Consider the following 12979-nt stretch of genomic DNA (forward strand, 5'->3'; position numbering starts at 1 on the left):
TGTGGCATTTATGTATCCGGTGGTAATACTGGAAAATAAAGTGCTTAGGGCCACGGCCAAGACTCATAAAAGTAGCTGTGTTTAAGAATCAACGTACTTAACTAGGAAAATCAATAACACTATCCGAAATTCTAAGTTCCTAGAGAAGCCAATCATTCTAAACTTCAAAGGAAAAAGTGAGATGCCAAAATTATTCAGAAGCAAAAAGCTACAAGTCCCGCTCATCTAATTAGAATTAATATTCATTGATATTTTGATATTTATAGTATATACTCTTCTTATTATCCTAATTAATTTTCAGTTGCTTGGGGATAAGCAACAATTTAAGTTTGGTGCTGTGATGAGCGGATAATTTATACGCTTTTTGGCATTGTTTTTAGGTAGTTTTTAGTATGATCTAGTTACTTTTAGGGATGTTTTCATTAGTTTTTATGCTAAACTCATATTTCTGGACTTTACTATGAGTTTGTGTGTTTTTCTGTGATTTCAGGTATTTTCTAGCTGAAATTGAGGGACCTGAGCAAAACTCTGATAGGAGGCTGACAAAGGACTGCTGATGCTGTTGGAATCTAACCTTCCTGCACTCGAAATGGATTTTCTGGAGCTACAGAACTCCAAATGGCGCGCTCTTAATGGCGTTGGAAAGTAGACATCCAGAGCTTTCCAAGAATATATAATAGTCCATACTTTATTTGTGATTAGATGACGTAAACTGGTGCTCAACTCCAGTTCCATGCTGCATTCTTGAGTCAAACGCCAGAAACACGTCACGAACCAGAGTTGAACGCCCAAAACATGTTACAACTTGGCGTTCAACTCCAAGAGAAGCCTCAGCTTGTGGATAGATCAAGCTTAGCCCAAGAACACACCAAGTGGGCCCCGGAAGTAGATTTATGCATCAATTACTTACTCCTGTAAACCCTAGTAGCTAGTTTAGTATAAATAAGACTTTTTACTAGTGTATTAGTTGTCCCTTTGACCACGTTACATCTTTGGTCTCAGTTTTATTTTATTATTCATCTGAGGAGATTATTGATCACGTTTTGGGGGCTGGCCATTCGGCCATGCCTGGACCTATCACTTATGTATTTTCAACGGTGGAGTTTCTACACACCATAGATTAAGGGTGTGGGCTCTGCTGTACCTCAAGTTTTAATGCAATTACTACTATTTTCTATCCAATTCGATTTATTCCTGTTCTAAGATATTCGTTGCACTTCAACTTGATGAATGTGATGATCCGTGACACTCATCATCATTCTCACCTATGAACGCGCGTGATTGACAACCACTTCCATTCTACCTTAGGCCGGGCGCATATCTCTTGGATTCCTTGATCAGAATCTTCGTGGTATAAGCTAAAATTGATGGCGGTATTCATGGAAATCCGGAAAGTCTAACCTTGTCTATGGTATTCCGAGTAAGATTCCGGGATTGAATGACTGTGACGAGCTTCAAACTCTTGAAGGCTGGGCGTTAGTGACAGACGCAAAAGAATCACTGGATTCTATTCTAACCTGATTGAGAACCGACAGATGATTAGCCATGCTGTGACAGAGCATTTGGACCTTTTTCACTGAGAGGATGGGATGTAGTCATTGATAACGGTGATGCCCTACATACAGCTTGCCATGGAAAGGAGTAAGAAGAATTGGATGAATGTATTAAGAAAGTAGAGATTCGGAAGGAACACAGCACCTCCATGCACCTATCTGAAATTCCCATCATTGGATTACATAAGTAACTTTATCTTTATTTCCTGTTTATTTTATTTATCTTTTAATTATCTAATCCAATCACATTTGAATCCGCGTGACTGGGATTTACAAGTTGACCATAGCTTGCTTCATACCAACAATCTCTGTGGGATCGACCCTTACTCACGTAAGGTTTATTACTTGGACGACCCAGTATACTTGCTGGTTAGTTGAACGGAGTTGTGGAAAGGAAGTGCTGAGTTAATAGATGCACATACCAAAGAGCCATTAGTGATGATCACAATTTCGTCCACCAGTGCCCTTTTGAGCAAGGTGAGAAGTTTTATATAAATATATATTACTCTGTTATAACTCTTTGTTCGGTTTTTTATTTTTTTTAACTTTCAATCCGTTATCAATACTTTTAGTTTTGCCTGCTATGTCTTATGATAATTTTAAAAATTCTGTGGTTGTTAATACTTTCCTCAATTTTACTGGGATGTTCAACAAATCACATGAAGAGAATAACAAGCAGCTAGAGCTTGAAATGAAGAAAGCAGTAGTGGCGACAAAAAGAAGTGTGAACAAGAAAAGATAATACTGACAACAATCTAGACTGGCAACGTCCAATGAGCAGTAATTGGATGTAACACTAGCTTCAACAATCAGAACACACTAAGCATGACTAGAAATTTGATCAGAGAAAAAATAGTCTTGTGATTTTAGTGAGTGCATCTGTTAGCTCTGGCATTGAGATCTTAGGAAGGTAAGTAGAATGACCAAAAGGGTAGTGAAAAAGCACCGTTTATTTGGCTAAATGTTGTTTATTTTTTTATAATACAATGAACTTGTTTATTTTTTTGAAATACTATGAATGTTATAAGTTAGATGAAAATTGGATGAAAATTTGTCTTGATTAAATTTATATTTATTTTGCAATGAAAAAATCTAAAAAAAAATCTGCTTTACTATACTGACAGATTAACAGACAAAAAGTTTGTCTGTATGCAGAATTGTAAATGCTTTCCTTGGCTCTAATTAAAAAATTTTGACGCTAATTACCGATAAAAAATCTGTCAAAAAATTGACACTAGTTACCAAAATAAAAATATGTCGGAAAATCTAACGTTTATAACAAAATGGATGGAATGATTACCAAAGAAAAATATGTCGGTAATAGAGAAAAATCTGTTGTTAAATTATCGACGAAAAAAGTCTGTCAGTAACTAATTTTCGATGAGGCTTTTAAAGATGGACAAAATCTATCGGTAACTAAAAATCTATCTGTAATGAAGACCAAATCTTTTTATAAATATGTCTGTAATAAGCAATTTTCTCGTAATAAGTCGAATTACAACATTATCAAAGTTAATCCAAGTCTTTCTCGCAGTCAAGCTTATATACACAAAAATTTGTCTTGCCAACTTTATCAATCGAATTCCTTCTCAATCTCGACGAACATCACTAATCTAGAACATGACTCATCAATTGCCAATATTTTTATTGAGTAACAGGCACATATACACTTTTTATATATTCTTTATCTTTTATTTTAGAGTAACAATCATTTCTACATACGAAAGTTGAAAATGCTGACACATCTACCCATAAAAAAGAAAATTACCATTTGTATCCATAAAACATGAGTTCCATATAACAAAATAATCCAAACACTAAAAAATCACATAAAAATCCCAAATTACCCTTATCATCATCCGCATCATCCACCCCTCCTTCTCTCCTTCCCTGTCTCGTCCTTGCCTGAGCTAAACTTTGAGTTCAAAGGCACCACCACCTCATTTCCTTCATCACTACCATCACTGCCACCACCACTATACCTTTATTATCATCTTCTTCACATAAAGCAACAACAACAACAACAACAACAATAGAAAAAATAAATTGTCTCAAACCACTGCACCACCACCGGCGACCACCAAGCTTTTGCCCCCTCACTCGATTTTCTCTCTTCTTCCTCTCTCTCGCCTCTTCTCACCCCTGTTTCCTTCTCTGATCCTCTGCGTAACCACCGCCGCAGCACTCAACAATCGCTGGCGTCGTCAAGTCCCACCCAACCTCCACTCGCTGCCGCTGCATCCTTTCCCCCTTTCTTTCCTCCTCCACCATTTCCCTCTCTCTTTCTTCTTCTTTCCCTCGCCTCGCCTTCGCGATTCCAAGACCACCGTCACCTTCTGTTTTTGCCGCCTTTCGCAACCCTAGAACCGCCGCCATTGCCTGATCGCTACCGTTGTCCTAACCCGTTCCAGCTAGCCCTCCATCTCTCGTTGACACAGAGCTCCAGCCCCTGTCCAGTCCGCGGTTCCACCCGCTCTTTCCCAGTTTACAAGTTCAGAGACCACTAAACCTACATCACAGTTGGCAGAGTTGACGGACTCTAGCGGCGGCGACGAGCTCAGAAAATGGAAGGAGAGAGAGAGAGAGAGAGGATGGGGTTAGTGATGGTGGTGGTGGTGGTGGAGGAGAAAAGATGTTGCAGATGATGATAAGGGTAATTTGGGATTTTTATGTGATTTTTTAGTGTTTGAATAATTTTGTTATATAAAACTCGTGTTTTATGGGTACAAATGGTTATTTCTTTTTTTATGGGTAGATGTGTCAGCGTCTTCAACTTTCATGAGTACAAATGGTAGTTTACTCTTTATTTTAAATGTAATTGATAAGAAGTGAGATATATAAAATATTTGTCTTCTATATTATAAAAATAAAAGTATACAAAAGAAGTAAAATAGACAAGATAAAAAGACTCAGTTCGGTCAAACAAAAACGGAAACAAAACAGTAGTTACTGGTAAGCTACACCTAACAAATTGATAACACCTAATCTATTTTGACCAAATCTTTAACATCCCTTGTTCCCTAAAACTCATCAAGTTCTTGGCGGAAAAGACCGCGAGTTTGTCACGGAATATAATCTCTCACACTGAGGGGCAGCAACACGTTCATTGAACATATCATGCTACTTAGCTTGTTCTTATCGTACGTGCAATAATATGAATGATGTACAGTTGTGTAATGCCTTGGGAATATATGTTTGTAAGATTTAAGTGGATTGATGATTGTGGGTACGAATGTATACAAATTACGAATGAATTCAATGAAAAAATAGGATGAACATGTGGATTTGTAAAAGACTAATGTTACTCTACCAATTTGCTAAGCTCAACTATACTAATTCTATTACTTTTCCCTTCAAAGTCAACTATATATCGTTACCATTTGATGCTTAGTACATGATCTCTTTCAACAAATGTAGATACCAAGCTCAAAGTGCTTTACCTTTTATGCAGAGAATTGGATTGCTGTAAGGAGGAAATTTCTCAGGTTGTTACAAAATATAGGATGAGTTTTCAAACCATGAAATTTGATTAGGTCCAAGATAAATGCAAATGGCAAATATGGATTTTATATGGCAACGAAATAAATCTCTATCACATAGTTTTTCAACAAATAAAGAAGGATCTAATTTTGAGCCATGGCACTGCTCCTATGTTAGATTATGGTGTAAGGTTTTAAATGGATAGAACTAGATTGGTCGAGTGGTCAGCTCACTCGTCCACTTAAGTAAGTGTCGGGAGGTTGTATCTCGCTTTGTACATGTAGCAACCCATTGGCCAGCGACAGACTCTTAAATGGAGCTCCCAACCAAAAAGGAGATTATAGTGTGTAGGAGAACTAGGCCTCAAGTGAAGACGCATTACTCTTATAAATATTGGGTGAAACACCCACTCGAAAGGTATGCTATCTAATCTTAATCTTAATAGCTCTTGAACTTAAACTAACTCGATTGTTAGACTACCCCACTCCCCATCTGATTCGGAAATCTGAATTGACAAAAGTCTAGGTCCCTCCTAAGAAGATCCTACACAGGTAACTTCTTTTGAGCAATAACTACTATCAATTCTTGCTCCTATTTGTTTGGTGTTCTATTCTCTAGTATTCATCAAGATAAATTTTACAAATAAAACTTCAAGTTGCAAAAAAGAAAAAGAAAATGATCGATTAAATCATAACCAAATTTAGAATATGGTCTTTACAAGTGAGCAATTGTATAAACCTATAAGGAAAAAAGAATAAATCAATGGTTTACTTGCACTGCTGTTTGTGAAAAAATCTTTCGTTTAGAAGTTTTGTTATCAAACTCTTCAACCTTCTTGATCCCGGACCAGGGTTGAGCACACCATAATTATCACTCCTCAAACCTGAACATGTTCTATGAATTCCATCACTCTTTGATGAACACCATCCACCAAAAGAAAATTGCCCATGATGTCTCTTCAAAAGCTCTCTATCAATCTTATCGAGGACAAGATCATTCCGCTTGAACTTTCTGGCGAACGGACGGCTACTCATAACCATTTTCCGGAAATCTCGCAGCCCTAGAGACCTCGGATGCTGTTTCGGAGGATTGTCCCAAGTGATGTAATGAAGGTCATGGTTAGCAGTGGTGTTCTTGTAGTCATGAGAGTTGCATATGACCGTTTGGAAGTATCCTTCCGGCGACGACACGAAGTTAGTGTAGTAAAGGAGAAGGGTCCTTGGCAAATTTTCCCAGCCCATAATGCAATACTCTGAAAATGATCTTGATAGTATTGTCCATGCTGAACCTGAAATTGTTTTCGCCATTTCCGAAGAACATTGTTAATTAATCAAGTTAGTTGATTCAACATATATGTCACAAATATAGATTATATGTCATGCATCTTTAAAAGTATAATACAATATTATGTCTCAAGAGTCAAGACTGCATTGAATTCTGTCTTTGAAATTAAAATAAAAAGAAAAAAAGAAAAAAGAGATTTGTCCCTATTATCTGAACTATTTTCGGGACGAGTAATAGAAAGCCAACCTTTTTCATTCACATAAGCCAATGTTGTTTCAAATTATTTTGTTTATTTTAGATTCTAGATCCTAAATCATCAACTGTAAATTCTAAACCCTAAATTCTCAAAAATGAGCATTTTTAGAAGTAGACAGAAAACGGTTAATGTTAGCTAACTAAAGGTTAGTTTTCTGTAATTTCTCTTGCGGCAGAAAAAGTTATGCTTTGTCTTCACAACCAAACGGGTTTATATATTTACTATCTTTGTATTTCTATATTTCTATCTCAGACAATATTCAAATAATGTAGTGCAATGCTAAACACCATTAAGAGATGTCATCTTATGTTGATAAAAGAAAATTTTGACAGTCAACATTACACAACCAACATTGCAGCTAATATTTAATATAAGAAAAAAAAATCTAAAATTCTTAAAAATAAAAACATTCGAAACTGAATTAAAAAAAATATTCAAAGTTTAAAATTAATAAAAGCTCCTCTTTAGTATGTTTTATACAGGATTTGTTAGGCAACTTGTTATACTGTTGATTAAAATTGGCTGCTATAATGTTGTTCGCTCACATTACTTGCAAATTTTAAATTCGCAACTAAAACAGAGAAAAAAATGTGATTGAATTGATTAATTAATTGAGAAATGTTAAGAGCCAATACATTTTATCAATATTAGTCAATATTTAATGTAATACTTTATTTTTAAAAGTTTAGGATTTAAAATTAGTATTTAGAACTTAAAAGTATTGACTAAAAATTATAAAATTTATTATTGGTGATATAGTATTTTTCTAACGAAGCTATCTAAACACAAATTTTGCCAATGAGTTAATGACATAATCTCTCCATACTCACCTAAAAATTCGTGAGTTCGAGTCTTTCTATCTTTGATAAAAATACAAAAAAAATCCAAACACAAATTTCACTATGGTCCTCTATTGAGATTTGAGAAAGAAGGCACGTGTATTGGTGGAATCAAAACAGCTCTAAAAGTAATAAGTAATAAGGCATCTATGGTTGCATGTGTATCAAACAAGAAATAGTGGACACCTCACACTGCACACAACAGACAGCAGCTCTTCAATGATGTGGATGCCATTTGTATTTTGCAATCTCAAGAAGATGTAGTTAACTTCTCTCTTTACAAGTTTGATATTTAGTCTAAAAATTTAGAAGTAAATTGTCATATGTCACACATGAACATGTGCATCCCCCAAAGTTTAAGAGTTATCCAAGAATTAATTAATCATGATAATAGTTAAGAAGAGATACTATTAAATTGTTTGGTGGTTGATAAGTGATAGGAGGTGTGGGGTTTCACTCAATATAATTACACTCAACCGACAAAGGTATGGTAAAGTTGTTGTTGAAGCCACATGTGATTCTTCAAATCCATGAACAGCTAGCACCACCACCAACCATTTAATTAATAATTACCAAGCATCCATGACCATGACCAATTGCCAAGATCTGACTAGGACAATTTGGTACCATCCACAACTCTTTAATAATAGTTGTATAATATTTAAACTCTTTAACCCTAAATCCAATCACTACCTATATAACTCTATAGGTTCAGGTGTTTTTGTTGCTTTGTTTTACATCATTGTTAAGCAAATGTTGACCTTTATAATGTAGAAAATATTGCTCTAATCCAAAATTTGCTAAGCTAGTGACATGAAATGTAGAATGATATTATACGCACCAATAAGTAAAGACAAGAGGGAAGAAAAATATTTAAAAATAGAGATAAGATGTAAAATATAACTATATAAATAACTAAGGGCCTTAACCCCATGAAAATAATTATGATCTTAATTGATCATTGCAATTTGCAGTTTTATTTGCACCATATGAATATTTAAAAGGACAACTTGTGGCTACAACTATTCAGGTTTCAGAGTTTTTCACATCGTCCTGATCTAAGCCATTTAAATAAGATTCATAACCACACATCATATTAGCATAAAAAAATGGTTTGATTCATATCTTAATTACTATTAGATGGGATATTATATCTGATCCTAATCACACCAAATCCATTAATAAGAATGTGTGTGTATGTTTAATGAACAATATAAAATTAAGTATATTATCATTACTAATAACAAAACCCAGAATAATAAGAATAGAGAATGAAAGGCAAAGTAACAGTAAAACAAAAAATACCAACCTGTGTAGAGTTTAAAAGATGTTGGGAGACTCCTTTGCTTAATGACCCACCAAATTTCTGATTTATTAAGGCTATATAGACCCGGGTCTATAATCATAGGCTTCCCTCTCTTATTACTGAAAAAAGGGTATTAAAAAAAAGCAAAAAAAGTTAGAATAATTTAGAAACAAACCACAAAACTCTAATAAATCAACAAAGCTACTTACAATTTCCAACCCAAGCGACTGCTATGCTGTACAAAATTGATATCCCTTGGTACCTCACTAAAAGCTTGAATCAGATCTGAAAAAAATTCATAGTAATCATCAACATATGCAAATCAACAACAATGAACAAAAAGGACTAAGGGTAAGGAGTATAATTATACAAATAATACTTATGAAACAACAGAAAATATAACATAAAATTTGACACAGCACTTTAATTAAGGCCACTCACCATACCATCTTGTGTTACCAAAGGATAATCAGAAGCACTAAGATTAATAAACCAATCCCAGTGACAGATCCTAAGAAGCATTGCCATGGCATGAAGGGTCGTTGCAAGCATTGTTGGTCCCCTATATGTCACCAAATTGGGTTTCCCAACAACCCAAACATTCCCAACTTCACCAAACACAGGTTCATTGGCCACAAATTCTGCAACTTTCTTGTGTTCAATTTGTGGTGCCCCATAATCCATGTGAATCAAGTAGTAGTTCCCTGGGTGGTACAGAACCTTCATCAATCTCTTGAGCTTCACAAAATCCCCTTTTGATGCAGAGATCAAGTAGGCAAATGTAACTGGGTATGTTCTGTTGTTGTTGTTGTTGTTGATGGATTTGATTGCATTGAAGTAGTTTCTGCTGTTAGATATTGGTGTGGTTAGTCTTATGGGGATGTAGAAGAAAATGAGAAATATTGAGGTTACGATGAAGGAAACCATGAAGATTTTGATACCCATTTGAGAGAAAATTGCAACGGAAATATAAAAATTGAAACTTTGTAGAAGAGAAAAGTGGGAACCGAAGTTGGGAGCTTGAGTAATTAAGAGGAAGAGGTTGTTATGAAGTTCAATGATTAATATTTGGGAGCTTTTGGTTTATAGTGTGAACTATGAAGATAAATTATTATTTTATTAAAATGTTTTGGGGAACTAGGAATATTGTGGCTTACATTTCATTTCATTTCAATGAATAGTAATGGTTCTTTTCTTTGAACTCAAGGTCTACATTTGTCACTAAGTTGAGACCTCAAGTTTTATATTCTGGTTAGTGCATTTTTGCACTTTATATAAGAACTACTATTTAATGGCATGCTAGTTGGCAGTTGCTACGTCAAAAGAAGAGGTAGCAGTTCATATTCTGTGCCCACTTCCTAGTAAAGTGGATGGATGTTCCTTGTTAGAGTACATTTGAGCCTTTTTGATTTAGTTACAATAATGTCCTTTGATTTTGATACATTTGCAACTCATGGGCATGTAAGTGATTGTGATTCTGTAAGTGCGTGTGCATGTGGCAAGAAATTGATGAAAATGACATAAGGTTATCATGTCTCATCAATTGCCTAGAGGGGGATTTTATGCTTCAATCATATGTTAACAATAATATCTAGTGATTATTGAACAAATGAAATTAGATGATCAAAAATTAAAAGATCATTGGATATGATAAAATAACACATTATTTGTGAGTAAATTATATTTTTCTTTTGTAAATAATGAGTTTCTTTTTTTTTATTAATTTGGAAACTTATTCTGAGGGTTACTTGAAATTGGGTTGTTTTTTGACTTAAATGTGAGGTTTTGAGACAACGTCTGACTTTTGCTGGTATCGAGGTGCCGCCATCCGAGTTTCTCTTGAAGAAGTAGGGGGTGGTACCTGCAAGAGATTTCGATGCTTAAGTTAGTAAGAATTTAAACAGGTTTTTTAATAGATTGAGTTCGAAAAATATCTAAGGTATTAGAATATTTATAAGTGTAGATGTAAAGTCAATAACCACCTTGAGTAGTCTTACCTTTGATGATGCGTTTGTTATTCCCTTTTATTAGAGAAGTTATTAAGATCTCCTTTTTAGATGAATAAAAAAAATAGTAGGAGTTGATTATTTAAATAAGTCGGACCATATTAGCGCTATGTGGGCTGATCTTTATGAGGTTAAATAGATTTTAGAGTGTGATATAAATTCTTACTCTATAAATTAGGCTTTTAATTATTTTAGACCTAACTAAATTGTGAGTCATTGCATGAATAAAAATAATTAACCTTAAGAATCGCTATTAGTTCAATTGATTTACCTACTTTTAGTAGTTACTTTTCTAATATCTATGGTTATTCTTAGACGGCAATGTACCCAATTGGTGATTAGTTTCCAATTAATTTGGTGAGCTAATGTTCTCATAACAATGAGTAATGATATGCCAATAAATTATAGTTTAAATCGCATAATCTTTTTATATCTATTTAAGAAGTTGTGAGTTTGAATCTCTCTATCTTTAATTAAAAAAAATTGAAAAATACAAGATACAATATGATGGTGACCTTTAAAATTTAAGGTAATACTTTATTTTTCTTCCATAACATTTAATTTGAATTTAAATTTTGTTTTTTTTTTTAATTTTAGGATAAAGTACATTTTTTATATCCAAAATTTTTAAAAAAATTTAAAAATATTCTTAATGTTTAACTTATCTTAATTTTATTTCTAATACTTTAATTATATTATTGAACATTAACACCGCTAACGATAATATTCACATAGAAATTGTATGCTGAAAAAATGTCGTCACTTATAAAAACATATGATACTGAATTACTTACTATAAGTATAATCACACATTTGTTAGTAAATTATATAAAAAAAATTAGATATTCAAATTATTTTTATATAATTAAAGTGATACGCTTCAATAAAATAAATTATACAATTTACTAAAAAAAGTAATGCTTACCAAAATGGTTTTATTTTTAATAAAATTATTACTGTATTAAAGTAAGTTTGAATAGAACTGGTACATTCTAAAGGTACTATCAATATAATTTTTATTTAGAAAAATTTTTACTAAGTAGTAAATAATATTTGTGTTCTAAAGTCTAAACATTTACATTTTATTTAATTTTATGTTTAATATTTAGTTTCAATTATATCCTTAATATTTTAATAATGTGGTTCAATTATATTTTAGATAAGACAATATATGATGTAATAATTCTATGTTGATGTCTTAATAACACGTGAATAATGGTTACGACGAATCAATGACACGTCAGGATATAATTATCAATTAAATACGAAGAATATTCTTAAAATTTTTTAAAAACATTTGAGATAAAAAATATATATACTTTTATATATATTAATCAATATTGGATAAACATTTTATTATTGTCACTTCTTCGATTAAAGCTATTAAAAATTTGAAACCAAAATATTAAACATGTGAATGTAAAATCTCGTTATATATGTTTTTAATCTTTTGGTGTTTGTTAATCTTATTTCTAAAGCTTATTTTCTTGTTTAATTTAAATTTAGGAATTAACTTTGGTGAAAAACAAAAGAAAAGGGAGCTTCAAGCATCACAATTAATTTTTTCTCTCGCCTTTAACCCAAGCCAAAGCTCCCATAGGATTTGAAGAAGTGTAGTGCAAATGTCCGTATAATATTGTGAATAAATTGTTATTGTGCTCCCTAAATCGGTAATTCCATTCCCAAACACCAAAATGTCAGCAATGAGAAAAATCTCTGATACATAAAATACTAACTCAAAATACGATAAAAAAAAAACCATTAATTATACACGACAATAAACAGATGAAAAAATAAATACAAAGATGCAACAATAGTTTAGGAGTATTCCTATTAGACATAAATATCAACAGCTCGTGAATACACTCAATAATGTAAAAAAATATTTGGAAGATGGTGGACGGATTGAGTGGTAGACCTAAAATCTAAAATTTATCATTTTTTCTTCTAAAAAAAATAGATATGGAGAGAGTACTGAAGAAAAGTCTATAGTCTTTTAGAAACTCATGCTTACTCTTAAAAAATTAGAAAAGAATAGAATATTAGGTGGAAAAAAAGCTGAACATAATAGATATTAAGTGCAAAAATGTAGAACCTCCCATAGCACTGTAAAAAAGCAAAATTGGAAGAAAAATTATAACTGCCCGTCTGCCCTAGGAAAAATCAAAGAATGTGATATATTTAAAACCACGAAAGATTAGACAAGGTTCATCAAGAACAGTCACCATAAACATAACCAAACCTATCTCTTGAAA

At 33.0% G+C, this 12979-nt stretch overlaps 1 protein-coding gene across 1 annotated transcript; it reads right to left on the reverse strand.

Moving 5' to 3' along the window:
• Nucleotides 1-5688: 5688 nt before the first annotated feature.
• Nucleotides 5689-9930, reverse strand: LOC107494374 (beta-glucuronosyltransferase GlcAT14A). The gene is made up of 4 exons (XM_016115427.3): nt 9165-9930; nt 8928-9003; nt 8722-8837; nt 5689-6321 (listed from the first exon to the last, which is right to left on the reverse strand). The coding sequence occupies exons 1-4, from the start codon at nt 9661-9663 to the stop codon at nt 5801-5803; spliced, it is 1212 nt and encodes a 403-aa protein (XP_015970913.1). The 5' UTR covers nt 9664-9930; the 3' UTR covers nt 5689-5800.
• Between the last annotated feature and the right edge of the window lie 3049 nt (nt 9931-12979).

This window comes from Arachis duranensis, chromosome 6 (assembly GCF_000817695.3).
Source record: "Arachis duranensis cultivar V14167 chromosome 6, aradu.V14167.gnm2.J7QH, whole genome shotgun sequence".
Lineage (NCBI taxonomy): Eukaryota > Viridiplantae > Streptophyta > Magnoliopsida > Fabales > Fabaceae > Arachis > Arachis duranensis.

Coding starts and splice junctions, on each gene's coding strand:
- LOC107494374 (XM_016115427.3), bottom strand. CDS start 9,663: ATGGGTATCAAAATCTTCATGGTTTCCTTCATCGTAACCTCAATATTT. Junction 9,004..9,164: donor TCCTTTGGTAACACAAGATG/GTATGGTGAGTG, acceptor AATTTTTTTCAG/ATCTGATTCAAGCTTTTAGT. Junction 8,838..8,927: donor AGTCGCTTGGGTTGGAAATT/GTAAGTAGCTTT, acceptor CCCTTTTTTCAG/TAATAAGAGAGGGAAGCCTA.